Consider the following 27,830-nt stretch of genomic DNA (forward strand, 5'->3'; position numbering starts at 1 on the left):
TATGATAAGAAATACAATATGCAAAATATAAAACTAAAGAACATTATTATATTTTTTCGTTATAGATTAAATGCATGTTATACCGATCAAATCAAAGGAAACAAAATAGAACCATTTAGCAATAATCATACACGTGTTAACATAATATTTAATTCAGTTCGTCTATTGCTGACATAATATAACATAATATAACCACGTGCTGACGCTTAGATACGTCATGCAGAAAATCTAGAAGAACAACAGTCAACAATGAAAGAGCTCAACGTGAATTTGTTTTCAGAAGCGTGTCGAGCGACAGAGACTAAACAACCCCCACTTCTTTAATTCGACTGTTACATCGCGTACTACTACATACCTGCAACAAAATGTAACTAAACAGGCATAGTCATCACTTTTATTATGTCGCAAATAAGCGCTTTCATAGCTTCAGTTTTTCACGTTTACAGCCACACACGATGGTAAATTTATTGCGACCTGCGCCGCCTGCTGTCGGTGTGCTCGAAACTTACGACAGTTCTTCGAAAATCAAGTAAAACGCGACGCCAGACGTCAATGCTGAATTGACGCCGCCGTTACTCTAACACCGAGAACGTCGTTACGGAAGTTGCAGATACAGGTACGGCTGCACTCTTCGATAAACCCTTATGCATTGCCAAAAATTACATTTCTCATACTGGTAGAAAAGTACGATGGATTTCATTGAATTTTCATATATTCTTTTTTCTCCACTTGATAAAGTAGATCCAAGTTTTCAAAATTATAATTGTGTAACTTACTGTCATTGTGAAAATTAGTATTATTTAAATTTGGCATTTGACATTTTTATATATATAAAGATACATATTTCTTCGAAATGAAAATTATTATTGTCTATGTATAATATTTAAAGAACAAATAAAATAACATGATTACATAATTTTATACAAATAATAAATATAGTAATATCCATTGTGAAATTACACGCATATTCTATAAATTGAATCTTCTATAAATATTAAACCATCTTATTTGCAGTGCGTACAAGATTAATATACTTTTACGTAACTTGATCGCTTTCTGTCAATTGAATTGACAAGAGAATTTTGTAGCACCGTTCATACTGTCACGTGTAGTTGAACGTATCACTTTAAAGACTTTAATATGTACGCTCCTGAGAAGAGAAGTTGCACACTGAAGCGCAGACGTTACTCGAACTTTTCGGCTATAATAACCGCTAGCGGCCGATCACGTATGTGACATGGCGTCCGGGTAGAAAGAAAGTTGACTGTTAAATAAGCGTTAATGTTGTTTTTATGACATTGACCGACCGAAAAGGGAACATCCGAGGCCGCGAATTTCCCACAGACACCGGCATTGATGGTAATGCATGCGAGGAAACCACAAAGGATCAGCGATGGGTAGGGTACCGCCGTCAAATACCCAATCCTGACACAACCAACCTCTACTCACCTCACCTCTCATCTCCAAAGTCCATCCATCCGACCCACTCGACATTACTACTACCGCCATTCGCGGGAGATTTTCCTTGATGGAAATTTCATTTTCCATCCTGGAACACCCGCTGTCTTGCGATTTTATTCATCATTTATTTTGTATGATTTCAGGTACTTCGAAAAGCACCAGACCCATCCCTATCAGGTAAATATCATCCGAGCAATTGGTGTCGGGGGTTTAGGAGTGGGGTAATTCGTCTACAGTGCGATTGCACGCACGATTTTACCGCGATTCTTTTCGTCCTCGTTTAAAAAAAAAACAAAATTCTCTCTTTTTGTTCGCGCTTTTTTTTCGCGATAATTGTGAGATCAACTGTATCAGTAGTTCCTTCATGTTTCTAGCATTACTCTTTTTTTACAGTTCGTTGTTAACCAAATTACGATTAGTATAGATTACTGCTAAAGATTTCATTATGGTTTCTGACCGGACGATATTTTCTTTCCGTTTAGTGTTTCTAATAATTCTCATGTAATTTGCCCGCCTATTTTGACCCTTTCGTGTGATGCAAATATTATATAGCTTGTGTATGTGTTGGTAGTATATATGTTATTATATATAGATACATATATGCATATGAGATACAGTATATGTATATGTATGTGTGTGTGTGTATATATATATATATATCATATATATTTTCTTGCATTAGATTCCCGTAATCGAGTGTCAAAGTAATTTTGTTTAAATAGTTTTATAAGAAATTCGAGACATAACTTGTAGATTATACGTATATATCGAGGGAAAAAATACCATTTTTCTTTCCCCCACATATTTGATAAACTTTATATATTAAGGACTAAATACTTCTGTGGATTCACATTAAATTATTTATTATTTATTCTTCAATTAAAAAAACTTAAAATCTTACTTTAAAAATGTAGGAAAACATAAAATTGTTAGATTGTACATATTTATTGAGATATATAATAACATTCTTTTTTGTGTACAGATTCATTTTTCATTTTTTATATTTTTAGTGTTATGTAAAAAATGTTAAGACAAATGTAACAAAAAGTCTAATATTTTCTGTAAAATTTATATAAAAGCTTTAACTAGATATTGTCCTTGAAGCATTCATCCAGTTATTAATATTATAAAAAACTTGCACTGATTGTATGTATTTTTTAATATAATTTTACAATTTATATTTAATAGCGTGGAGATATTATGTATGTAATCTTAGTTTCATAGTTTTTGATAAAAGATACAAATTTTACTTGATCTTGTAAACATAACCTCACTTTTAGAAAATCAATAATTCATTCTTCTACATTATGCAGATTACTAATAGTACATTGAAAGTGTTACATGAACTTTACTTAATAAATTGTTTTTATAACGTATTACTTACAATATGTGTTTTTGCGCTTGTGTTTTAATAAGAATAATAAACAATTTCATAATACTTCAATTATGTTTTATGTAGTGAATTTTTAATCATATAAGTTGCAACTTTTGCATCAGATTATTTTTTAATATAAAATAGTGTTTTGTCAGATATTTTGTGTGCAAAATTAACAGTTAGTGTAATAAATCGTTTTGTATTCAATAGTTTCTTGTAGTATAGTTATTTTATGATAATAATATATATTTTTTTATAATTAATATGTGTAACATGTAATATGAAGAGAGAAGTTAAGAGAAATTATATTAAAGTCTTTACGATTATTAATCATTAAATTCTAAATGTATGACTTATTTAATTAATGAAAGTAATAGTGCAAGATGTAATGTTTATAAAAGTAATCTATCAAAAAGAAGTTCTTTATTAAATGTAAAAGAAAGTTTATTTTAATTATATTTTACATTTCTTATAGAACGCAAAGTACAGCAGTTCTAAGGGTGGCTACTCCTCATCGACAACATCATCAGATAGTCGTTACGAAGGACGTATGCGAGATTCCCCAAATGGCAATTCTTATAGTCCAGCAGGGGGCTTGGGTATGGGCATGGGAACAGACAGAGACAGTCCTCGCAGCTACACATCCAAGCCCCTATACAAGAAGGAGAGAGAAAATAGAGACTACAAGTTATCCTCCTCTAGGGACAAGTATTCGGGTAATTAATTTTACTATATTTTTTTTTTTTTTATTTGTTAGCATAATATCGAATTATCATATTTTTAAATTGAGTTTAAAGTATATGAAATATTAAAAACATATTAGAAAAATGTAGTAGTAGGTTTGCCAAATATTTATCTTATGAAAAATTTAGTACACGTAATTATTGTATGATAAATAATAATACAGTCACTTTTGCTATAACCTGTTGATGCTGTTTGTAAACCATAAGAATTATATTATTTTCAAAAAGTAACTCAGTTTCATATATGTTTTTAAAATTAAAATTACATGAAAGTATATCTGAAAATATTATTTACAAAGTACCATTTCTAAAAATAATAAAAATAAAATTTAAAAGTTTTAAGAATATGAACATACATAATATTCTCATTATTTGTAATTAATCATTATTATTGTATTTAATAATATTTATATTGTATCATGTATATATGAAACTAATATAAAAGTTAAGTAACATACAATTTAATTTTATATTTTTATGTATTTTATTTTAATTATTTTTAATTCTGTTTTGAATAATTTCTTTATATCATTGTTGTAGATAGAATATATTAATATTCTATTATATATTATATATATAGCAATTTTATATGTCCATTGGGAAATGTGAAACATAAGAAAATCTTTAAACGATATGTAAGAAAATTAATAATAAGAGGAGGTGTTATATATTTAACTATTATTTATAAGTTTATTTAAAATAAGAAATAAACAATGCTTTTATCCTATTGTTTTTTGAATTATAGAATTTGTGTTATGGCAAAATCGGCTGTATAATTTCTTTGAGAAATAAAGTTTTATTACTTCTTTCTTCAGTATAAAAACAGGGTTGTGTCTTAAAATTTTCAGCTGTAACATGCTTGCTTGCATATGTGTAGATTGTGCACGATCCCCAAAAGACAAGAGAAGCCGTGAGAGCAGAGATTCAGAACACAGGACCAACCACGATAGGAGTAGTGGAGAGGTAAGAATATTATTATTAATTACCTAATTAATTTAGAGTTGAGTGGTAACAAATATTAACTCTTTGATATAATCTAAATTTGTACAATACTTTGCTTTTTAAATATTTGCGTACCATCTGAAAATTAAAGATGCAATTTTATTGAATTTTATTAATTATATGTAATAAATGTACTAAATTTTTAAACATTTCCTTGCATATTTACATTTTTTGGACTGTAGAACATTTTGTACATAGTCACAGCCCTGAAATTTACAAAATGGCTTATGCTTTATGCAAATCATATGCTTCTAAAATATAATATTGTGCAGAAATATTACAGATTGTATAATATAATATCTTAATGTCATTAATTTATTTTTGTAGATTTTACATCCTATAAAATTATCATCAAATTCATCAAGAGAGTCTTCATCTCAAAGAAAACCATCACACAATTCCTGTCAGGTCAGTATAAATGTACTTTATATGATTATTCTTAGAGAAATATTTAAAAAGTGACTATATAAAAAGGGAGGATACAAAGTTGAAAAAGATATCTACTGAATATTTAATATTTATTACAATTAATTATATTTATATATCATTAGCTTAATATTACATTTTACATAAATTGTAAACTTGATAAATGATGTAAAAATTAAAGTAACAACTAATATTTCAATTAACATTGTTAAATTGTTATGCACATATGTATCTTATTAAAAGTTGAAAAATTGAAAGTATTGAGATTTGATAGGTGCACAGGATCAACAACGTGGACAAATGTAATTTCAACTTTTCGAACAAGTTTTGGAATTCGTATAAATATTTTCCATCGATTCAATTGTTTCCGGAAATTTTAGAACAGTCTGTTTAGGACAAACGTGGTGATGAGCGAGGAGGTACAATGGAACGTTCGGCCAGGTTTGGTGATTGGTCAGAACACATGAGTTCTTCGGGCAAGAAGTATTATTACAACTGTAAAACAGAAGTTTCTCAATGGGAGAAACCACGGGAATGGATTAGTCGAACAGAAAATCGACAACGTCAGTCCAATGATTATTCTTCTAGGTCAAGTACGTTTAATAATATTATATTAATACATACATTTTTTAAATTTGAAAATGATTCTTTGCATTATTAACAGTTTAATAGTTCTATTCTTTGTATTGTAATGATTACAATTTGCTGCTTCGTTATTACAATTTAATATTTTGCAGACATAAAACTAGTAATATTAATAATAAAACCGTATATAAATCAATCCGATATAAGAAAACTTTACTGTTTAATACATTATTTATGTGTTTAATATTAAATATTTGTTTTAAATATAAATTTACATGATATAATACATGAAAATGTGATGTATTGCAAGAGATTAATTCTCTACTAATTCATTGTATCTTAACTATTTCTAATTTATTGTGCAAATTCATTGTAGCTTAAGTTTTCTGATTTCGATTAGTTACCAGGTGTAAAATTTTTTAAATTATTCAGTATAGAAAATCTTGTTTTTTTTTTATTTTTTTGCTCGCAGGTCATGATAAACATTCCAACTCGCGATCAAATAGCAGTAGCAGTGTGCGAGATGGTAAATCATCGCGTCAATCCGACAAACGAGAATATTGGAGTTCATGCAGTGGAAGCGGTGGTGGTGGTAGTAGAGAAGATGTTTCGGTTAGGTAAAGAGAAAGAGAGAAGGAACGGGAACGAGAACGAGAACGTGAAAGAGATCGGGAACCATGTAGAGAAGAAGCAGGGGTGGAGCGTCAAGCTCAGGATATGGATATTTCTCCAGGTGATTCTACACCAACTTCCGAACCTCTAACATCTTGTACACATGATCCACTGCCTCAAGGTCCTGTTTCGTTGGCCACTGGTATGTTTTATTTAAACAATACAATGATAAAGAAATAAAAAAGAGTATATATTAATAGATTAATAATTGTTTATAGCATTACCTCGGTTAACATCACACCCGCCATCTACACCACAAACACCTGGAAAACTTAATTCACCAACGCAACAACAAGGAAATAGTAATGCTCCAGGACCACCCGTTTCGTTAGCAAATCTTCCGAGACTTTTATCTCAAATCACAGGCAATAAAGAACAACCCGATATTACTCCACAAAAAGCACTACAAACACTTCAAACAGCCGCCATTCTGTTGTCAAGACAAGTAAGTCAGAAGTTTTAGTACGATATTCTTTTTTTTTTTTCATTCTTCTTTCTCTTTTTTGTGTATTAATAGCATTTAATTTTTCTTAATTAACTAATAAATTTTTGAAACAAGTTTTAACACAACATATAATTATATTACATTTATATATTTTTTAATATTTTTATTTAGAACATTAAACTATTTTTGTTTCTTCTTTTAAACTTTTCTAATCAAAAAAATTTGTATATATTTTTAAAACTAAATCAAGTGATGAAAGAAAACCACCATTTCATATAAATTTTTTGAATTTTAAGTATTATATTCAAATTATTTATAAAAAGAATATGTAATTTTTAAGCAAATAATTTTTATAAATGAAGAAATAAACTTAATGGTTAATATAAAAAAAATTCTCTGTAATATATATATATACTTTATAATTATATGTACATAAATAAATATTTTTATATATATATTTTTTAAATTCTAAATTTTTTAAAGTGTTAAACATTGTAATAATGTTATAATGTATTATATTACGTTAATATTAATTGAATAAAATTTTGTTTTCTTTTCTTTTTATAGCAGTCGGCTAGTGGAGACCGAAATAATAGTGGAAATGATGTAATGGTCCCGCTAAAAGTTGATACAAGCGGCAATGTTACAAGTGAGGGACCACCTACTCCTACACATTCGGAAACCCAGGATTGCATCGATGCTCGAAAATGTATGTTGATAACCGGTGGCTTATATTTAGCGAAATCGTAATTAATAATTTTTAATAGCTAAATATTTGGTTTCTTTTCACAGTAACAAGTCCTGGGGGGACGAATTCTGGAGTACAAGGTTTAAGCTCATTGCAAAATCTTAGTACATTAGGTTCCCTTGGAAATTTAAGTAATACAGGTTTACAAGCATTGTCTAGAGTACAGCCTCCTTTAACACCTTCCTTAACACCATCACTTGCTAATCACTATCGGGAAGATTTAACGCAACATGTGCGTGCCTAAAACCTGCTGATATTCTTGAAAAACAGGTATATATGTGCATATAATTGTTTAAAAATGTGCGAACTGTATATTTTAGTATTACATGATGTGATGAAAAATATGTGGGTAATTATTGGTTTCAGGCACAGAAACTTAGTGAAGAAGCACATACAATGGGAAGTTTACAGTGTACAAGAGTGTCGGCAGAGTTAAAGACAGCACGATCGATAGTGAGGCTGACAGAAATCCAGGCAACGTTACAGGAACAAAGGTATGCATTATTTTTTCATCATGTTAAGATTGTATGAAATAATTAGTTATCAAATTAAACCGATCGATTTTTTTTTTTTATTATTATTCTAGGATATTATTTCTTCGTCAACAAATTCAAACATTGGAGGCGCTAAAATCCCAAAATTCCTTCATGTCTGACGATTCTTAGTGTAAGAAACTTTATAAAGTAATTATAATTACGATCTATAATTAATTCATGCAAAAAATAAAACATAATTATTAATATTCTCATTAATATTGAATAATTAAGATTGTACCTAAATTATAATATCATGATAGAAGTGATAAAAATAGTAATGAATATGGGCTGCCCAGAGAGGATTGGCTGTTCCGTTTATCAGCTAATGAGTCTTATTACAATTGATTAGGAAACCCACCTCTCTGGGAAGCACAGGAGGCCTATCCACACGCAAACACAACACACTAAGTAAATAGAAAATGAATCTATTCTATCAGTTCATTGCAAACTATTGAATTGTCCACATCGTCTTGTATTACCTATGTTATACGTGTCAATGTTTCATATCCCAAGATTAAGCGGCATTTTAACTAGTTGAAACATTTTTGTTGTAAATCTCGGAATAAAATTCGTGCCAGAAGTTTTAATACAGTTCTTTATCGCCATTGTCTTACCTAATTCCCACATGTTTGGAAGGAAGTAGCTTTGCTTTGTAATTATAGCAATCTTTTTCCTCCTATTTAAAGTTTGTCCTTAATATGTTAATACTAAAAATATATATATATTATATATATTCATATTTTATATGTAACAAAAATTTTTAGTGGACAAAATTGAAACTTGTATAAAATTTGTAAATAATTTTAGAGATTTACAATAATCTAATATATATTACTTATCCTCAGTGTTTTTTAAAAGCACCTTAACACTGCATTACTAACGCAGATTGTACAGAGTGTGCCAAAATCAGATAAATAAGTCAAACACTTAGTGTATCTTTATCATAGATAATTTTTATTTTCTGTATAACTCCCCATACAGCTGTGCAACATAAGAAAACGAATTGTTGTATAATTGTATATCTCTTGTAAGCGAAAACTGAATACGTAGATTTTATAGTAGACGATGTGACATGGTAATGAATTGGAATTTTTAGTTAATAATAATTGAACTACTTTATATAGAATAAAATCTTTTAATATCTAATTTTTAGTCACTTGTTTTTGTAAAATATTTTGAAATATGGAAAAGATACTTATGCTTTGCCCACTCTAATTTTATTTAAACTATTAAAAGAAGATTACCTTTCCTTGCTTTTTCTGTATTTTGGTTTGAGATATATCATGTGATTAAAATAAAATATTTTTTACTAAAAACACGTAGAACAGACATATATATGTTGTTTAGGATGATAAAACCACGAATACTATAGTAAGTTATAGTATGGATTTCTTATTTTGTATATTTTCTTCGAGGAACTGTTAAGGAGTGAGCTTGATAGTTACAGAAATAAAAAGCAACGTGAAACGTAATCATAAAACAAATACATTTGATTTAAGAATTCGAAACTGCGACTGAATTCTAACATTCGTTTTCAGATTACTTTCTGTATGTGAACCAAAGGGTTTTTACGGAGTACTGCGCGCGTTTTTTGTCCTCGCACATTTGATTATTTAATAAGAAGGAAATTAAAGTTTAAAGTGTAGTTACATTATAAGATAATTGTACATAGTTAAAAACTCCTTGGTTCGCATTATTATCTAAATGCCCTCCTAAAATCGTTATTTTACTAGCTACAAAATAAAATTGTAAATCAAAATTAAACATCATTGTTTTCAATTGATATTTTTCATATATCCTAGTACTGTATAATATAATTATTATGGATACAGCGGAGGATAGTATTAAGAATAATAATGGTAATAATGTTAACGTGAATGTATCCTATTTACGGTGTTTCTCAACACGAGCTCAATAGCCCTCGTCATCGTAAATGTTACGCACTAAAATAACGTCACATTTATTCAATAAATTATACAATATGAGGCTATCGAGTTTTTCATTCATCATAATTACATTTATACATTTGTTCTGCAAATAGATGCTACTTCCATTCTATGTAATGTACATTTAATATTTTAATTATAATCACGTGTTTATTACTATTTACTATTTACGTACGTTTGAATAAATCAAATATGTCTATCTTCATGTTTCTCTTTAAATAAAATATTCGCAATTTAACAAGTACTTCTATTTTCGTTTTCATTCCAAAATAAAAGAATGTTAGATTATTGTTACGAATACCTTGCATGTTTTATTTGTGCGAGTAAATATTATTAAATTATAAATGGTTTATCGGTTGAGAAACACCGATATTCCTTCACAATATTATCTAACATTATACCATGTCATGAGAATGTTATAACATCTCCATAGCACCTGAAGCATACAGTGAACATTCTCCCATGTACATTTTATTTAATTACAGGCAGTCATTGGACTTATTTCATAACAAACTCTCTCATTTGTGAACATTAGATCATTGATTAATACATTCTCAATATAATCATTACAGATATTCGTGTAAATTCAGTACAATACATAATTTTCATGGACTAAGATTATAATAAGGCCTCAGAACATTTGACTCATTCTTTTACATCTCATAACTCGAAGGATTTTTGTACAATGTGCTTAGAAAATACGTTATTAATTTATTAATAATTATTTTTGTAGGCAAACTATTTATTTTTATCATATTAGTTTCCAAATTATGTAATTAAGTTACAGTAGTTAAGATGCAATTAATTAAAGAATTAACACTAAATTTTATGGAAGCAATTTAAAGCTATTCTTATAGTGGCTAAAACACATACAAAGACAAATATTCTATGAGTCATGAGATGTTACATGTCTATTGTTGAACGATTTTAATGTAGTGCTCTTCAAGTATTTATGCAAACACATTGCAATGGAGAGTACAAACTGCTACAAAACAATTCCAATATGATTTGCTTTACAATTGTTAATACATCTACGTCACGCGCTCGTTATGTTTTTTAAGGCCATATACGAGATTTAATACAAAGGTGCTGCCCCTTTCAAGCAGCATTTGATATATTTATTAATTTGGAAATTTGTCTAGGGGTAGACAAATGGACGACACAGCCTCGACAGAGAATGTTCACAGTGTAAGACAGCAGCATAGACATATCTCAGCGCAGCCTCACTTTACCATTGGTTAGTATTTCAGCTGGTAATTATACAAAGCTATAATTTTTTAAGTTAAACAATATAACTATGTGCGGAAGAACCCTTCGTAGACAAGATCTTTTTATACAAAGGAAATCATTAAGAGGTACTGTAAATATTAACTAGTTGATTTCAATTATAGAATTGCTATAGATCTCGTTCTACGTTTAAACGATAGATTAATTGTAATTTTAATTATACAAAGAAAGAATTGATTAATTACGTTGATACATTTTTTACATACTTAGCAATACTATTTTAGCATAATAGGTAACAACTACGAAGGGTATTTGCAGAGTATGCAATTTGTAAATTATCAACATTCAATCAAGGTTTCTTTGTTATTTATTATCCTTGTTTCTTGATAATATATGCAGAAACTAAAAATGCCTTAAAACCTATAATGTAAACATTACACAACATATAGAGTAACAATATGTAACAGAGTTGTTTTGTACCTATATATCTATTATGGCAGAAGGTGGGTCTTGTGCCGAGTTATTCTTGGCTACTGTCAATTTTAAGCCAACATTATAGATATAACTATCCTAATCTTAAATAGGACGTGCATGATTTCATATTAATTTATTAATCATCAACACGTCAACTAACTACTTTCTGCATTTAGGGACTTCTAAAAAGAATATCTATTTTATGGCTCTTTAATATTTTTGAAATGATTTTATTATACTTATATTTACAAAAACTAGTATCACTCTTAGTAAAATTGCACTTATTGTATAAATCTGTATTTCATAAATAGCATTAGAATATAAAAATCTTATAAAAGAAATAAGAAAATCTTAAAAAAGAAATTAATTTGATCTAAAAATGAATATGCTTTTAGAATTGTTTAATATTATTTCTACTAATTTTATTGTAATATATTCAATTTTGTTGTAATACAGAGTGATACGTTTTTATAATATACAAAATACGGTAATGATAATATACAGAGTTGACAACAGGTTTAGAAACTCACTATAAAAATACATTAAATTTAATAACAAAAAAGGTAATTCTTTAGAAGTCCCATAATAATTTATATCCATTCAACATACTTGATTCGTTTTTCATTCATTCTATGGTAAAACACGCAACATTACTATAATTTAATTCTATTAAAATGGCATTCAGTATATTCTTATAGGATTAGTTCATTCAATATATAAAAAAAATATACAATTTCGACTACTCAATGCAATCGTTCAGTAATCGCGAGTTTGTACTATCCGAATGCCATTTTTTTTATATGATACATTTTTCTTGGACTAGTACTACAAAGATTGTAGAACTGCCCACAAAATTCTAATTAAAATATAATTAATGTCTATACGCAGTGGGACTTCATTGATATTCAGTCAATTCACAAAACTCGTAACGTGACAAAATTTATAGACGAAATAAATAAAAGAATTTTATCTATTAATGACGTATTTCTTTTTTATCAAGCTCTCTCAAGCTTATATACTTGACTATGTAAAGCTGTGTATACTGAATTTATTAAAAATAATCAGTCAGGAAAGAATGATTGTTTTTACATACAAATATAAGAATAAAGCTATTGCAAGTTATTGCAACATTTCTTTCATTACAAAAAAATAATTTTTAATCAATGTTCTGCAACACTGTATAGTCCCTCCTCCTTGTCAGTTACAAAAGCATTGTCACGAGTTGTGAATGACTTGTACTTACCTGAGGGATACACTCCCACTCGTTATCCTCAATAAATTGCACACATTTAGTGCTTTGTAAGATTTCTTTATCGAGGTACTCTCTTGTTTCAGCAAATTAATTTGTCACGCCAGAACATACATATAGTGTCTTGTTTGGGCAAGGTATTAGTAATGCAATGGCATTATGATCTGTCTTAGTTGCAAAAATGGCTTCATGCCAAGGTCGAAGTATCATTTGTTATTATTGTATAATTTAAATAATTTATAATTTACAGATCCTGTAGAACACAAGTGGTTGTACGCAAGCATATCCCATTGACAAATTAATATATTACATAAAATGCTTGGTATACCACCACATTGATGTAACCGGTCAGTATATGATATTTTCATTGTATCATACTGTAAACTTTAGCATATATTCAAAAACATATTCACACACACGGTTGCATGAAATACATATTAAAAAAGAAAAAAGGAAGAAAAAAAAATTACACCCGAGTGTATGTGCAATTATGGTCGTATATTACTTGCCCTCTACCGCATTCTTCTAAGAGCTTTCTTGATCTTTCGTGGTATTTGGGTAGGGTTACCACTGAAACAAAATATAACAATTATAAAAATAATTCACATAATTAATGTGACAAATAATTCTATAATTTATACATACGTAAATGCTGTAGGTGCGTTACCACCAGTGAAATTAAATGATGGTGGAGTATTAGGATCAAATGTTGGTGTAGTACCAGGAGGATTAAAATTAAATCCTGCAGATGGTGCAGAAGCAGGAGCCTAAGAAGAAAATCAGTTATTAATATCTAAATACAAATGATTGAAATATTACTAATAAAATTGAATTGCAGTAATTCATCTTATATTATCTTATATTTTACTTACAACTGTACCGAAGTTAAATCCTCCCGATGACGTTGCAGGTGCTGTAGATCCAAAATTAAATCCTGAATTTGAAGGAGTAGATGAAAACGACGATGATGCTTGATTTTGTGTACCAGGTTGTGGTGCACCAAAAATTGGATTTGCAGCTGTAGGTTGAGCAAATGCTGGTGCTTCCGGTTTTGGTGCATTAAATGTAAAGCCGGAAGAATTAGCAGATATAGAATTATTAAATGTATTTCCAAATAAATTACCACTTTGTGGAGTAGTTGAGTGGCTACCAAATGTAAATAATGGTTTTTGAGTAGATTCAGCAGGAAGTACCAAATGTGAATATATTTGGATTCGGTGTATTAGTTTCATTCATACGAGGTGTTGATTCAGTAGTGAATGTTGAAGCAGTATTATTACCAAAAACAGGAGTAACATTTGCTCCAAATAGTGGTTGTGTAGTTGATGGTGAGCCAAAAGGTGTTGGTGTTGCAGATGGTGCTTGAAGTGTTGGATTAAACAGAGATGTTTTATTATCTGTACTTCCAAATACAGGTATTTTTGTATCAGTAGAACCAAAAATTGTACGTTTATTTTCTGTATTACCAAATAATGGTACTTTATTCTCTGGCATTGCAAATGTGGATGATTTATTTGTATCTGTAGCATTAAATACAGGTTGTTTGTTATCTTCAGGTGCAGTTTGTCCAAATGTTGGTGTAGTTTTTATATCATTATTATTAAATAATGATGGAGTATTGGGAATACTTGAAAATAATGAATTTCCAGAAGAAGTATTTGGCAATGTACCAAAAGTTTTAGTTACTGAAGATTCTTCCTTTGTTTTACTGTCTCCAAATGTGAAGGTATTAGATAAATTAGAAGCAGGAGCTGAAGTTGGTATAAAGGATGGTACAAGTGATGTTGGTGCAGTCGATTTTGATTCAAGAAATGTAAAGGAAGATTGAGTTGAAGATGGAAGACTTGATACCACTGTTGTTGAGGTATTGCTAGTAACTGCAATTGTGTTACTTGGCACACCAAATGAAAAAGTAGCAGTTGGCTTAGTTTCTTGAGTTATTGAAGTATTACTTTGAGTTATTGAAGATAATGTATTTGTATTAATAGCAACAGAAGATTCAGTAGTTACTATGCTTGACTGTGGAACTTCTACAGTAGTATTTCCAAGCAGAGTTTGTTTTTCTTCTTTTATATCTGATTGTACATCTGTAGCCTTAGGTGCACCAAATGTAAAGGTGGATGAAATTGTAGTTGTTACATTTGCAGGTTGTTTATCACTTTCCGTTGCTCGACTTTCGCTTTTAGCTATACCAAATGAAAATAATGATGTTGAGTTTTTCTCCACCTTTTCTAAATCTTGTTTTGTATCAGTCTTTTCCCCATTACTTGTATTACTTTGAAATCCAAAACCATTTCCTGAAGTCAAAAGGACAATATTTTCAGACTTTTGTATTTCATTTGTTTTCTGTTCTTCTTTTTGAATACCAAATGTAAATTGGCCAATTTGATTATTCTGTTGATTTTCCCCAAATTTAAAACCATTTGTAGATATTGTACTATCCGTCTTTTCTTGACCAGATTTGTCTATGCCAAATTTGAAACCACTAGCATTTGCAGGCATATCAAAATTAAATTGTAAATTAGAATTGGTGTTTGCAGGAGTAGTATTATCTAATTTCTTTGATCCTGGCTTTGAATCACCACAAGCTACACATTTAGTATTCTTTGCCTCATTTTGTAGCATACAAGTATCACAATTCCACTCACCTTCAGGTTTTTTAAACTTATCTCCAAATCCATTTGAAACAGATGGAACACTTTTAGTAGTAACTCCAATACTAGGTTTAGCTGTATTACAACATGGACAAGAATCAACATAAACAGAACTTCTAACCATACAGCAAGGACATTCCCATGTATCCTTGCTTGGTTTAAATTTATCCATAGTTTTATCTGGATTAATTATATTAAATGGCGTTCTAATATTCTGATTTATAGAAATATTTGTATTATCTGTAGGATTTATATTCTTTTGTGGACTGATTTTTAATGTACTTGATTTTGGTGTGTTACAAGAAAAGCATGTAATTGAATTTTCAGAAACATCTACCTTACATTTCGGACATTCCCAACATTTTTCTGGCATTTCATGTTTGACAAATTTACTTTCTTGCTTTGTGTCTGGTTTAAGCGCACTGCATGCAACACAATTAGTATCATTTTGTTTGTTTCTTACGAAACACGACGTACATTCCCACTGGTTATTTGAAAGTTTAAATTCTGATCCAAAATGATCCTTTACAGTAGCTTTTAATTCATTGGTATTGCTTGATATTGACACTTCAGAAGTATTTTTATCTTTAATGTTTGGTTTGCTAGCTTTACAAGCAAAACATCGTGTTTCAGAATCATTGTTCTTAAATAAACATTCAGAACATTCCCACATGATTGAAATATTTTGTGTATTGGACTTTGAATTTACAACTTCTGTAATATCATCATCTTTATTGGTATCTAGAATAACTTTATTTATTTTATCATTAGTTGATTCTGTATTTGAATCTAATTGCACCTTTCCTTCACTTGATTTTTCGGATTTAGTTATATTAGATGTAGAACAAAGAATGTCCATGACACTTCCAGATTTTAATTCATTAGTGTTACAGAAGGTACACTTTTCTTTGAAGGTGAATTTGAATCATTAGATTTATCTGTTGATTGCTTATCAGCATTAATTGGAGTACTAAATGTAAAGTTATTGATAGATTTTAAATTCTTTGTAGTAGTATTTGTTACTTTTATAGGACTTGCAAATGTAAAGGTGTCTCCTTTATCTATATCAGCCTTGTCTGCTACCTTTGAACCAGTAGATGGCATAAAGTTGAAATTAGGTAAAGAAGATATTGGTAAAGGTATGTTTGGTAAATTGATTGGTTCAACTGTATTTTCCTGTTCAAGATTTGTTGTTTTAGTTTTAACTTTTCCATGGTGCTTTGAATCTTCTGCAGCTTGTGTTCTATCAAGAAAAAATTATAGGTATTATAATTGTATATACGAAGATTTATATATATGAATATTTTATATAACAGATAATTTACCTAAGATGATATTCTTGTTGAGGCGGTGGTTCGCTTCGAGCAGAAACAATTTTTCTAGCCGCAGCTGTTGTATCCTGTAGTTTTTGCCGCCGCCTCAATTTTAATATATCAGGTATAGTTGGTACAGTTAATTCACGAGTTAAGTGACGTAATCCAACTTTCGTTGTAGATGTCATTTCCTCTCTAGTTCTCTTTTTACTTACTGATGATGTATTATTCATCATCTTTAATGGAATTTTTTTAGCATCAGTTATTGGTGATGAAAAATGTTCTAATGCTTCCAATATTTTTTTAGCAGTTTGACTCATGCCAGATGAATCAACTCCTGCTGTATTAGATGGTTTTACTTCAACGCGTGTTCTTTTAGGAACTTTAAGTTGAATCTAAAATTAAATATAACTAATATTGTAGGTAATTGATTAAGATAACAAAAATTTAAGGAATCAACACATACCTCGTTTGAACTATTGAACAAATTGCGACCACGTTTAAGGCCAGCTGCATTTGCTCCACCAAAAGTAATATTTCCACTGTAAAAAGGAGATGCCAAGGGAGATGCACGATCCGGCGTGTTTGTTATGATTGATGCATTGAAGCTTGGTCTACGACTACTTAAGGAATCTCGAGTATTATTACTTAAAAATAAAGACCTCGGAGACTGCATATGATTGGCTAAAAAAATTTGTATATCAAAATACATGAAATACGAATTTATATTTTTAAAAGTAAAAGAAACAATTACATATCAAATAATAATATTACTGTAAAGAAATCTTACTTACTGAAACTTAATTTATCATCATTAAATTTTTTTCTATTAGAAAATTGAGAACTGTAAGAGACATTTGATGGAGCTTCTTGTCTATTTGTTTGTGGAATAAGAGAGCTACAGCCACTAGTGCTTTCACTGGATTCAGAATTATCATCCATACCATTTGTAGTTCCATTATTTGCAGTAGCAACTAATGTATTTAACTCAGATCTCTGAGATGTTATGTCTCTAATGTCTGATTGTGTTCCAGATGTAGAAGATACTAAATGGCTCATCCCGCTTGGCCCAGCCATTGCAGGTTTACAAAAGTCATCGCTCTACAAAAATATGATGAATTGAAAAATATGATTTCTAAATAATATCGTTTGTGATATTATATTTACCGTTTCATCATGAATTGAATATTGTTGTTTAGATGGATTGGTTTTGTTAACTGTTGATTTAGCTCTTGGTTGAATTGTAAATGTTCCAGGTGGATGAGTAACATCCATACGAATACATGGTCTTTTTAAAGGTGGAGGTTTTTGAATATCCTCTTCTGATTCAACTTCTTCTTCTTCTTCAGGATTTTCATTATTCTCTAAAACGTCTTCGTCATTCTGAGATGAATGAAACCATTTACTGATCCATAATCTTTGTGGTATAAGATCTGTTACTTTTGTTGCCACTTTTTTTACAAAAGACTGAAATAAAAAGAAAACAATTACATGTGCATTAAATAATATTTTACAATGTTCATTCACATAACATTAAATACATGATATGATATTAGACAAAGTAAAAATATTTTAATAACAAAAATTCAATATAAAATATACAGAAAATATAGATTCTAAATATATTTATATTAATTACAAAGTTATATTATTTATGTGCATTATATATGTTTATATATGCAGTTTTATTTCATTTAATATGTATTGTAACAAAGTTATTCAAATAAATGTAGACGAAATTAAGTATAGAAAATTAGTTATGAATGTATAAGATTCAATATAAATATTTCGTAAAACTAACATGTGTAAGTACGTAACACAATAATAATTATAATATATAAAAAGTCATTCTTACAATTGAGGTTAAAACGTTCGATCGAAAAGCAGATTAAACTATACGCTGATTTGGATCAATCAAATTGAAAGAATATTATCATTCATAAAAAAAATTATCTTTGGAAAAGATTACAAGACATTGCGTGAATTTGCGCAAAACGCGACATTTCAACGTCACGCGTGGCTTTTTCACACACGGACTAGATGTGAATGTAAACCGATAACATTTAAATTTTCTGAAGTTGACAGAACGATAAGTTTACGAGAATTGTATTGTATGATAGATTCTGAAAGATTTTCCTCGTAAGGAATCACGTTTCAAGGTTACATGTTATAGGCGTCTTGATAGGTATCTCATGAGTGAAGTAGTATGGGAAAGATTGAGGTTATCGAGTGGACTCACATAACCGTGACATCGTCTAGATCCGATGAAAGTACATCTTAGGAAAAGGGCGGTCGCGCAAGGAGCAGTCCAAAGAGGGGCTGGTACATAGTATGAATTTGTTAGAAAATCTAATTTGGGCTATAAGGCGCGAAGAACCGTTGGATGCGGAGCAGGTTCGTTTCTGTCGCGGGGAACTCGTGCTGAGAAGATACTACTCACATTGTTTGCGTCGTAGGGCTTTGTATTATGCGACGATGATCGTCTTCCAGACAAATTGTTACTCCCTTTAGCCATGATTGGCACTGTTCACTTATTTACGAGTATAAAACACGCGAGAATGTCTTCAAACGGCGCATCCCAGAAATTGTCAGCGAACCACCACCTTCGTGACTGAAACCCACGAGAGAAAATATGGCCGCCCCAAAGACCGCCACCAGGGCGCCAGGTTTCTCTCGAATATGCGCTTGTCGCGCCTGCCCACGTGACACCGTATGCGCTCGCTGCCTTAAAATTGGCGTACCGCTATGTCGTCTTAAGAACGCTTTCAAAAAAAGAACGTATGTAGATTCTACATCTTGTCTATAGATAGCGCTGTAGGTGAAAAATCAGTTGATATTTTACCGACTATCTACAATTGGCATTCGTTAAATTTATTTTGTTACATATATATATTTTTCAATATGACAATATCCAAATGAATACATAAATTTTGCATAATTTTGATAAAGAAATTAAGGAAAAATAATGTTTAAATTTTGAATATTTTTCTGTATAAGGTTTAAAATACAAACTATAATGCAGTTTTTAATTGGTTAATTACTTTATGGTAGTTTGTATATCTGTATTTTGTATTTTATATATATTTGTAAGTATGTATTTTGTATATATTTAAATACTGTTGACAAATCGTCAAAACATTGTAATGTAAATAATTAGTATGGCTATAAAAAAGAGTATTTTCAAATCTATTGGTTTTACGAACATCAATGGATGAGTTGAATCATAGATAAGATATAGAATAGATTTAACATTGTATGAATTTTCGCGGTTCAACTTTACCGCCTTACTGATATCAAAATACGAGGCTGATTCTAGTGCCTTCTGTACTTGAACGACGACGAGTTAAAAAACTATTTTTCGAAGTAGTTGGTGATAAAGGATTTTGATATGCTGTTAGCTTATCAAATAAAATTTTATTCGAATAACGTTTCGAGTAAATTCTTTAAATAAAATTTTATTCGAAATATTTACTGAAATAATATAAAGAAAAAGAATCAGGAGTCCTTTTTATACAATTTTGATTTATTTAATACATTTGCTTTCAATGCTTAGTATTAGTTATACACCGGTAACACATGGTGGAATATTTTCGCGCGTCAAAGTAAAAATTTCAGTCTTTTCAAGACGTTCCGTGAAGTAGTGTTATCGCTAATCGATGTTTTAATTGTTGTAATTGACGAAATATATATTAAAGAACAATAATGCATAGTATCAGGTATTACTTCGTAGAATTGCAACTGTAGGTTATTTTTCCAATATTGTCGTAATATTTACGAATACAATACAACACAAGTTTAAGAAATTGATAGAACTTCACCGAGATATCTACTTGCCAATATTTGTTGGGTTGTAATATATTACAAATGGAACGAAGGGTCGTTATATAGTACATATACAAAATGATACTGCATAAATACACAATATTTATTATAGATTTTAGATTTCGACTGTTAATTACGATAGTTAGTTAATATGGCTTCGAAAAGGCAGATGTTTAGAAGTTTTCTCAACTTTCATTCGATTTTAAAGTGGTATGTGTGAAATAAAATGGTGTCAGCGCAAATGTATTGTCATACTGCGTAATTAGCTAATATCGATTGTAGTAATGTTTCTTCGATTTCGACATGTCATGGATGAAGTAAAATGATAGGAGAAAAATCATATAAGGATACTGCGTAAGTACCTAATATAGATTATAGATTCTAGATTTCGGCTGTCAATTGCAATTTCCAAGCCTGCAATTTTCAATCATGAAGGATAAAATAAATTCCTTATTTTCACAGTTAGTATTTCGGAATGTAAATGGAAGATTTATTTTATATTTCGTACGTTATTTGAAACTATATATAACGCGAAATAAATTATAAAGTAATTTAATTCTCCAATTCAAATTTTCAAATAGATATTATATCATTTTATTTTAAGTAATTTTAATCTTTCAAATATTTATATTCATATTTATATACCTATGATATCATTATTTACTAAAGCATTAATATTTGATTTATAATATGTTAAAATTGTAAATTGTGTTTTGTCAATGTATTATAAATATTTTTATTTTAACGTATAAATGAACATATTAAAATGTCAAAATTGATTACAGTAATTAGTTTTTTCCTAATTTATCGACAGATAATAAAAAACATATTAAGTTATCAACAGATAGTAAGAATAATTATTTTTTAGATTACTTATTTCACTTTATACACAAACATGTAATAACTATTAACGATTTCATACTTTTATTTTTTATTTTTAATAGTAGAAAAATATAGTAGGAAGAGTCCTGAAAAATTTGGAAATTTGAATCATTGTGAAATGTTTGTCAATATTTTACCAAATTAAGTTGTATAATAATTAATCATATAGTGTTTATATATATAGATATTTATTATTATATATATGTATAATAATAATAATATATTATCCATAATATGTATACTTTTCTTTTTAATGCTTTCTTCCGTTTTTTAAAGTTTGAAGTGAAAGAAGCTAGGTGAATAATCCTAAATAATTAATAATTATGTTATGTGGTCATTTTCATTTTTACTGAGTTTCAAAAGGCACGATTTAGTATGTCGTTCGAAGAAACGTCTCCAGGTCGCGCTAATGTTCTTTGCATTAATCAATTTGGGGTGGTCGCAGAAAATAAGAGGGCTAAACGTCTCATCAGTTTTAATATCGAAGGCTGCCATTTTTTCTTTTCCTTCTTCCATGAAAGAAACTTTCACGTTGCGCTACATTCTTGCGGGACATTATCCCGTTTCGATCCATTTGACCCGCAATTTTTTAACTTAATACGGTGAAACTACTCCATCTAGCGATGATAGATAGTAGTCGTTGTGTTAACGTCACAAAGTGCGAGCTCTCGTACGATACATCGTTATTGAACCTAATAATCTTGTTCGATAGCCTTAAGAATTATATCCTATCATTTTCGGTAATCGTTCGTTCTTAAGTATGTATTTATATATCATTGTAGGCTATTATATACGTATCTTTTAGAATCGCTATGAATATGTTTTTAACAAGGGTTTACTTGTGATTGATTTTCTGATTAAATTTTATTCATTTGTAGTTAGTAGTTTTATTTCATTGTGCTATATAATTAGGCAATATAATAGTTCAGAAGTGGATGTTAATGTTTGTTTTAATCTTATAAAGCTATTCGAGGCATGCACACATCGTTAGTAATATGCAAGTTCGGAATCATATATTACTTTTAATCGTAGTTTCATTGAAATCAAATAACTATAGTTTATAATTTATGTTGCTTGATTTCTACAAAATTAAATTCATAAAAGATTTTTAATAAACGTATATTGGCAAAATGGTTAAAAAATTTACAAAGTTAATTTTTTATTTATAAACTTATTTTGAAGTTTAAGTCTGTATTTTATTTTAAAATATTAAAAATGCCTTGTTTCCTAGATAATAAATTAACTTATATAAACATATTAACAAATTTGTTTAAATAGCTATTTACACTTTTATTATATGTTTAAATGTATTTTTTATGTAAGTAATTAATAAATTTGATAGAAGTTCAGTCTTTAAATCTTATTTTTAAATTCTATGATTATATATATGTTATATCATGTTATATATATTATTATATGTATTATAATACATTATATTGTATTAATGTTTTCATACGTATTTATTTCAATTGCATTTTCGAAATATGACTTCAAGTAAGATAATCAATTTAGGGCTTTCCACACCCTTCCATTTGTATAATATGTATTTGTATTTTTTTTTATGAATTCTTTATGGAACATTCGTTACAGGACACTGAAATAGACTGTACCATAGAAATAACAGGTGGAGGACCGTTAGTGCAACTGGCTTCGAACTTCCGTGGATAATACGTGGAATTGGTCGTGTTCTTAATACTTTAACGACACGAAGCATGCGACAAAGAGAAACTGATGCTATTTTTATATGAGGAATGAGTACCATTAGCAAAATAGGTATATTTATTGCTATTTCTAATTTATAGAATGTTAAGTTAATATTTCTATATACTTACTCTTAATGTAATTCGACGTTTCAGATTTCACCTTCACTTCGTAGATCATAAATATGATCTATCCCTTAAGTCTGATCTTCAAATTTAATTCTGTAATGATATGAATACGCATCTAGGAAAACAGATGACCATTTATAATTCAAATTTAAATTTAATATCAAATAATATTAGGTACAAAATAGTTTGCTTCAAATATTGTAACAATACTGTTGCAAAAGTAGGAGTACCCTACTTTTCTTCTTGATGCTAAGGTTATTTTACCATTTCTTCAAAGGTACATAAGTAATAATTCTTATTTAATATCGATAAATATTGATATTGATAAATGTTTTATTTATTAGAAATAAATGAAGATTCGTAAGCAGGTGTAATCGAATGATGATTATAGTGTTATTTATTAATCTCATCATCAAGTAGAATGACCATAAAATGATAAGCAGAGATAAGAAAGATAAGCAGAGGGTCTTTAAGGAAACGATGTATATGTAATAAGTGAAACTTAAAGGGAAGGTGACAAAACATTTTTTTGACAACATTGTACCGGATGTAACTGTGACACAGAATTAAGTATTTTGCTTGAACGATTTCACGTGAGTCACACGCTTAGTAAATTTGCGTAGCTTTCTCCGGCAAACAAGCGAAATAAATGGGAACTGAGACCTTCGTTGGTTGATCTAGTTCGACCTCGTTTTCTCGTGCTTATCGTGCCTTTAGACAAGATGCAATTTTCACGCTCCGATAGAAATCCCACGTGTCTGATATATCACTTAAAGAGAGCGAAAACTATGCAACAAAGGAAATCTTATGACAAACTCACCACAACATCGGTATAATCTTCTTCAGAATGTCGTCGTTACAGAGAAAAGTTCTAATTGGAGTTGATTAACATCAACGTAATGTTCAATAAGTTTGTCGGTTCATCTTTAATCTTCAACAAGTTTCATTAAATAGGATAATTGTCAATTGTATTTCTATTCGTTCATAAAAATAATAACAAACATTTTTTTTCAGATATTACAGGTATTTCCTTGATAACAATATGTACCTTAGATTATTTAAAAAATTAGGATACGAATTTGAAAATAAAAAAGGATAATGATGTATCCTTTTACTAGAAAAACATATTTCTAATAAATATAAATGTTGCAGAGGATAAAATATTATACAGGACACAGAGAAGAAGATTTTATAAAAACTTTGACAGTAAAAGAATATGAACAAACAAACATAAAAAGTAAAAATTAGTTGTTTTCGGAAGACTATAATGCAATAACGTGTTTTAAAAATAAATTTATTGTTTGGAATACATTCTGTTAGATATAAAATCATTCGAAGCATTATAGTGCGGGTTAGAAAGTTCGAGGGATGGATCGGGAGAAAGTAAAAAATTTCAGAGAGGTTGATCGATAAGGTTCAATGAATTGTCATCCGAGTACCCGATAGTGCAGAAAGGAACAAGAATGTTGTAAGGAAGAGATGTAAAAATAGAAGCTACAAGTCGTGATAAAGAAAATAAATGAGGACGAAGAGCAAAAAATGATGTTGTAATTTCCGTTCAAAGAAAGGAAACAGGTTGAGTGTGACGAGAATGTAACGATAATGAAACTAATAAACAGAAAAAAAAAAACAGGATATCAATAAGGAAAACAGAAGGAAATAATAGGAAAGAAAGTACAGGTACAAACGGTACTTTACAGATGCTGCTATTAACTACGAAATACAAAGTAAGTTGAAGAAAAATAGAAACTATATAACTGTGACTTTATGCATGTTGAAGTATTATTGAAGTTTGGGAAAGAAAAGAGATTGCAAGATATTTGTACATTAGAGAAACTTAGAAAAAGAGTTAATATTATGCTTTTTATAATATAAATACTGTGCTAAAGCTGTACCATATTAAATAACGTCAATGTCAAGTAGTCAACATATATTTTTTAGTATTGTGCAAACGATACTATAGATTAATATTATTAAGTATATTTTCATTTTTTTCTTAGGATATCAATGATTTTAAAATTTTTTACATTTGTAAAGAGGACAAAAATTATTATTATAGTATTTCTTTGAAAAGAATACATAAAAAATTGCATTTAAATAGTACAACATGGACAAATCGAAAGGGAAGTGATAATACATTTTTTATTCATTGTTCAAAGATAATAATATTTCGCATTATAGTCTAAATTATACTTATGAGAATAAGTAAAAAATCCTTTGAATTTGAGAAATTATTATTATAATAATTTTATATTTTAGACGGTGTGTAAAATTATATAGTTCCATTGCAATATCTGTTTTCGTATTGCAAAATATGTATAACGCAACATACATGTTTACAAAGTTTACAAAGTAACGTTATGCAATTATGACGACAAAACTGTTATTGTGCAAATTACGTGAACAAAACAAATGTTCCTGTAATACGGAAACACTGGTAACGATTGATTAGCAGTTTATAATTTATTAATTTGGTCAAAATAATAAGTGAAAGTTTCTAATGAAAAGGAGAAACATAAATGTAGAACGACTTCTTACGAGGAGAGTGCAAGTCCTTCGGGTCACCGATTTAGTTGAAACTTCGCAGGTTTGTAGAGATCGTCCTGCAGTTTAAGAGAAAATATCATTATAGCCGCAACTACTCAATAGTTTTTAAGATATTCGTGATTAAAATTTTATTACATCTTAATTATATATTTATTTCCAATATGTTTCGAGTTAAATTGTAGGGTAATGGTAGTGATCGAGAATTGATATACTGCAGGGGCAGGGTTCGATTCCCTTTGATAGCTTTCTCAATATATTTTTTATTTTGTATTCATTTTTCGCCTATGAAAACATTGTAAATAAACAATTGTAAATAAAATTTCTTAATAAAAAAATTTATTCTTTACGCTTCCTTATGCTAGTATATATTTCTTACAAAATAATAAGAATATTATACAAGAAAAATACTTTTCTATAGCATTCTTATTTACTACAGGAAATACAAAACCTATCGCTCATGTAGGTATTAATTATTAAATTAAATATAGTATAAGAATGTTGTCTATAATTCCAACTTTGCTGTGCAGTTATAAATGTTCATGAGTTAATTACAAAAACTTGGAAATTCATTAATTTTCTACTGCCAAATTGATTTATTAAGATGTTACATTTTTATGGTCTATTGAAATGAAAAATTGTGCTGCCTGCGCCATCTATGATTTTGGACCCGAAGCTCGAAAAGTGATAGGAATATAGAATAGGCGAGGAGGTCGTCGAAGAGCTGGTCACGTGTCAGACAAGGACAGAAAGGGGATAGAAAAGGATAGAATGGCTCCGGCAGTGAAAAATTATTAATTACTCAATTTCTGTAATTAATTTATGAACTTTTATAATTGCATCGTAAAGGCAGATCCTGCAAGAACATTCACATGTATTTTTCGATATAAATTCGTATCCTATTAATTAATTATTAATAATTGTTCTGCGCAGTGTTTGAATTGTTATCGAAGATTGTCGAAGGCGCCATTGATTTTTTATTAATTACTATCCTTTACAAAATTAATTTATGAAACTTTGTACACTCGTTATAAAAACAATGTTCTTGCGAATCTTCTCATATAACTTTCGATCACATTTTGCTTCTAGTTTCGTTGACTATTAAATATTTTCACGGAAGATCGTGATGGTCGCCGCTACGAAATCATAGACGCCATCAAGCAAAAATTAATAACTAACAATTTAGAGTTAAATTCTTTACGAAAATTATATAGGAATGCAGCCTGAAGTTCTAGCTTTACAATGAAATTATAAAAGTTCACAAATTGTTTACGGAAATTGAGTAATTAATAATTTTTCACTGCCGGAGCCATTCTATCCTTTTCTATCCCCTTTCTGTCCTTGTCTGACACGTGACCAGCTCTTCGACGACCTCCTCGCCTATTCTATATTCCTATCACTTTTCGAGCTTCGGGTCCAAAATCATAGATGGCGCAGGCAGCACAATTTTTCATTTCAATAGACCATAAAAATGTAACATCTTAATAAATCAATTTGGCAGTAGAAAATTAATGAATTTCCAAGTTTTTGTAATTAACTCATGAACATTTATAACTGCACAGCAAAGTTGGAATTATAGACAACATTCTTATACTATATTTAATTTAATAATTAATACCTACATGAGCGATAGGTTTTGTATTTCCTGTAGTAAATAAGAATGCTATAGAAAAGTATTTTTCTTGTATAATATTCTTATTATTTTGTAAGAAATATATACTAGCATAAGGAAGCGTAAAGAATAAATTTTTTTATTAAGAAATTTTATTTACAATTGTTTATTTACAATGTTTTCATAGGCGAAAAATGAATACAAAATAAAAAATATATTGAAAAAGCTATCAAAGGGAATCGAACCCTGCCCCTGCAGTATATCAATTCTCGATCACTACCATTA

At 29.3% G+C, this 27,830-nt stretch overlaps 2 protein-coding genes across 2 annotated transcripts; one reads left to right on the top strand and one right to left on the bottom strand.

Annotated features, from left to right (window-relative positions):
• Positions 1-1,095: 1,095 nt before the first annotated feature.
• Positions 1,096-8,573, top strand: wcy (WW domain-containing adapter protein with coiled-coil wacky). Its single transcript, XM_017903601.1, is given in 13 exon segments — positions 1,096-1,397; positions 1,605-1,638; positions 3,312-3,552; positions 4,457-4,542; positions 4,909-4,989; positions 5,402-5,600; positions 6,065-6,406; positions 6,483-6,709; positions 7,277-7,418; positions 7,502-7,698; positions 7,701-7,727; positions 7,824-7,951; positions 8,044-8,573. Coding segments are annotated over 13 exon segments (1,824 nt in total). The 5' UTR covers positions 1,096-1,356; the 3' UTR covers positions 8,123-8,573.
• A 4,073-nt stretch (positions 8,574-12,646) lies between these two features.
• On the bottom strand, positions 12,647-19,515 carry LOC108550003 (nuclear pore complex protein Nup153). Its single transcript, XM_017903597.1, is given in 10 exon segments — positions 12,647-13,459; positions 13,535-13,656; positions 13,762-14,070; positions 14,072-16,432; positions 16,465-16,786; positions 16,869-17,251; positions 17,323-17,540; positions 17,651-17,957; positions 18,024-18,323; positions 19,297-19,515. Coding segments are annotated over 10 exon segments (4,455 nt in total). The 5' UTR covers positions 19,372-19,515; the 3' UTR covers positions 12,647-13,401.
• Positions 19,516-27,830: the final 8,315 nt, after the last annotated feature.

Source organism: Eufriesea mexicana, unplaced genomic scaffold (genome assembly GCF_001483705.2).
Source record: "Eufriesea mexicana isolate 0111107269 unplaced genomic scaffold, ASM148370v2 scaffold2440, whole genome shotgun sequence".
Classification (NCBI taxonomy): domain Eukaryota; kingdom Metazoa; phylum Arthropoda; class Insecta; order Hymenoptera; family Apidae; genus Eufriesea; species Eufriesea mexicana.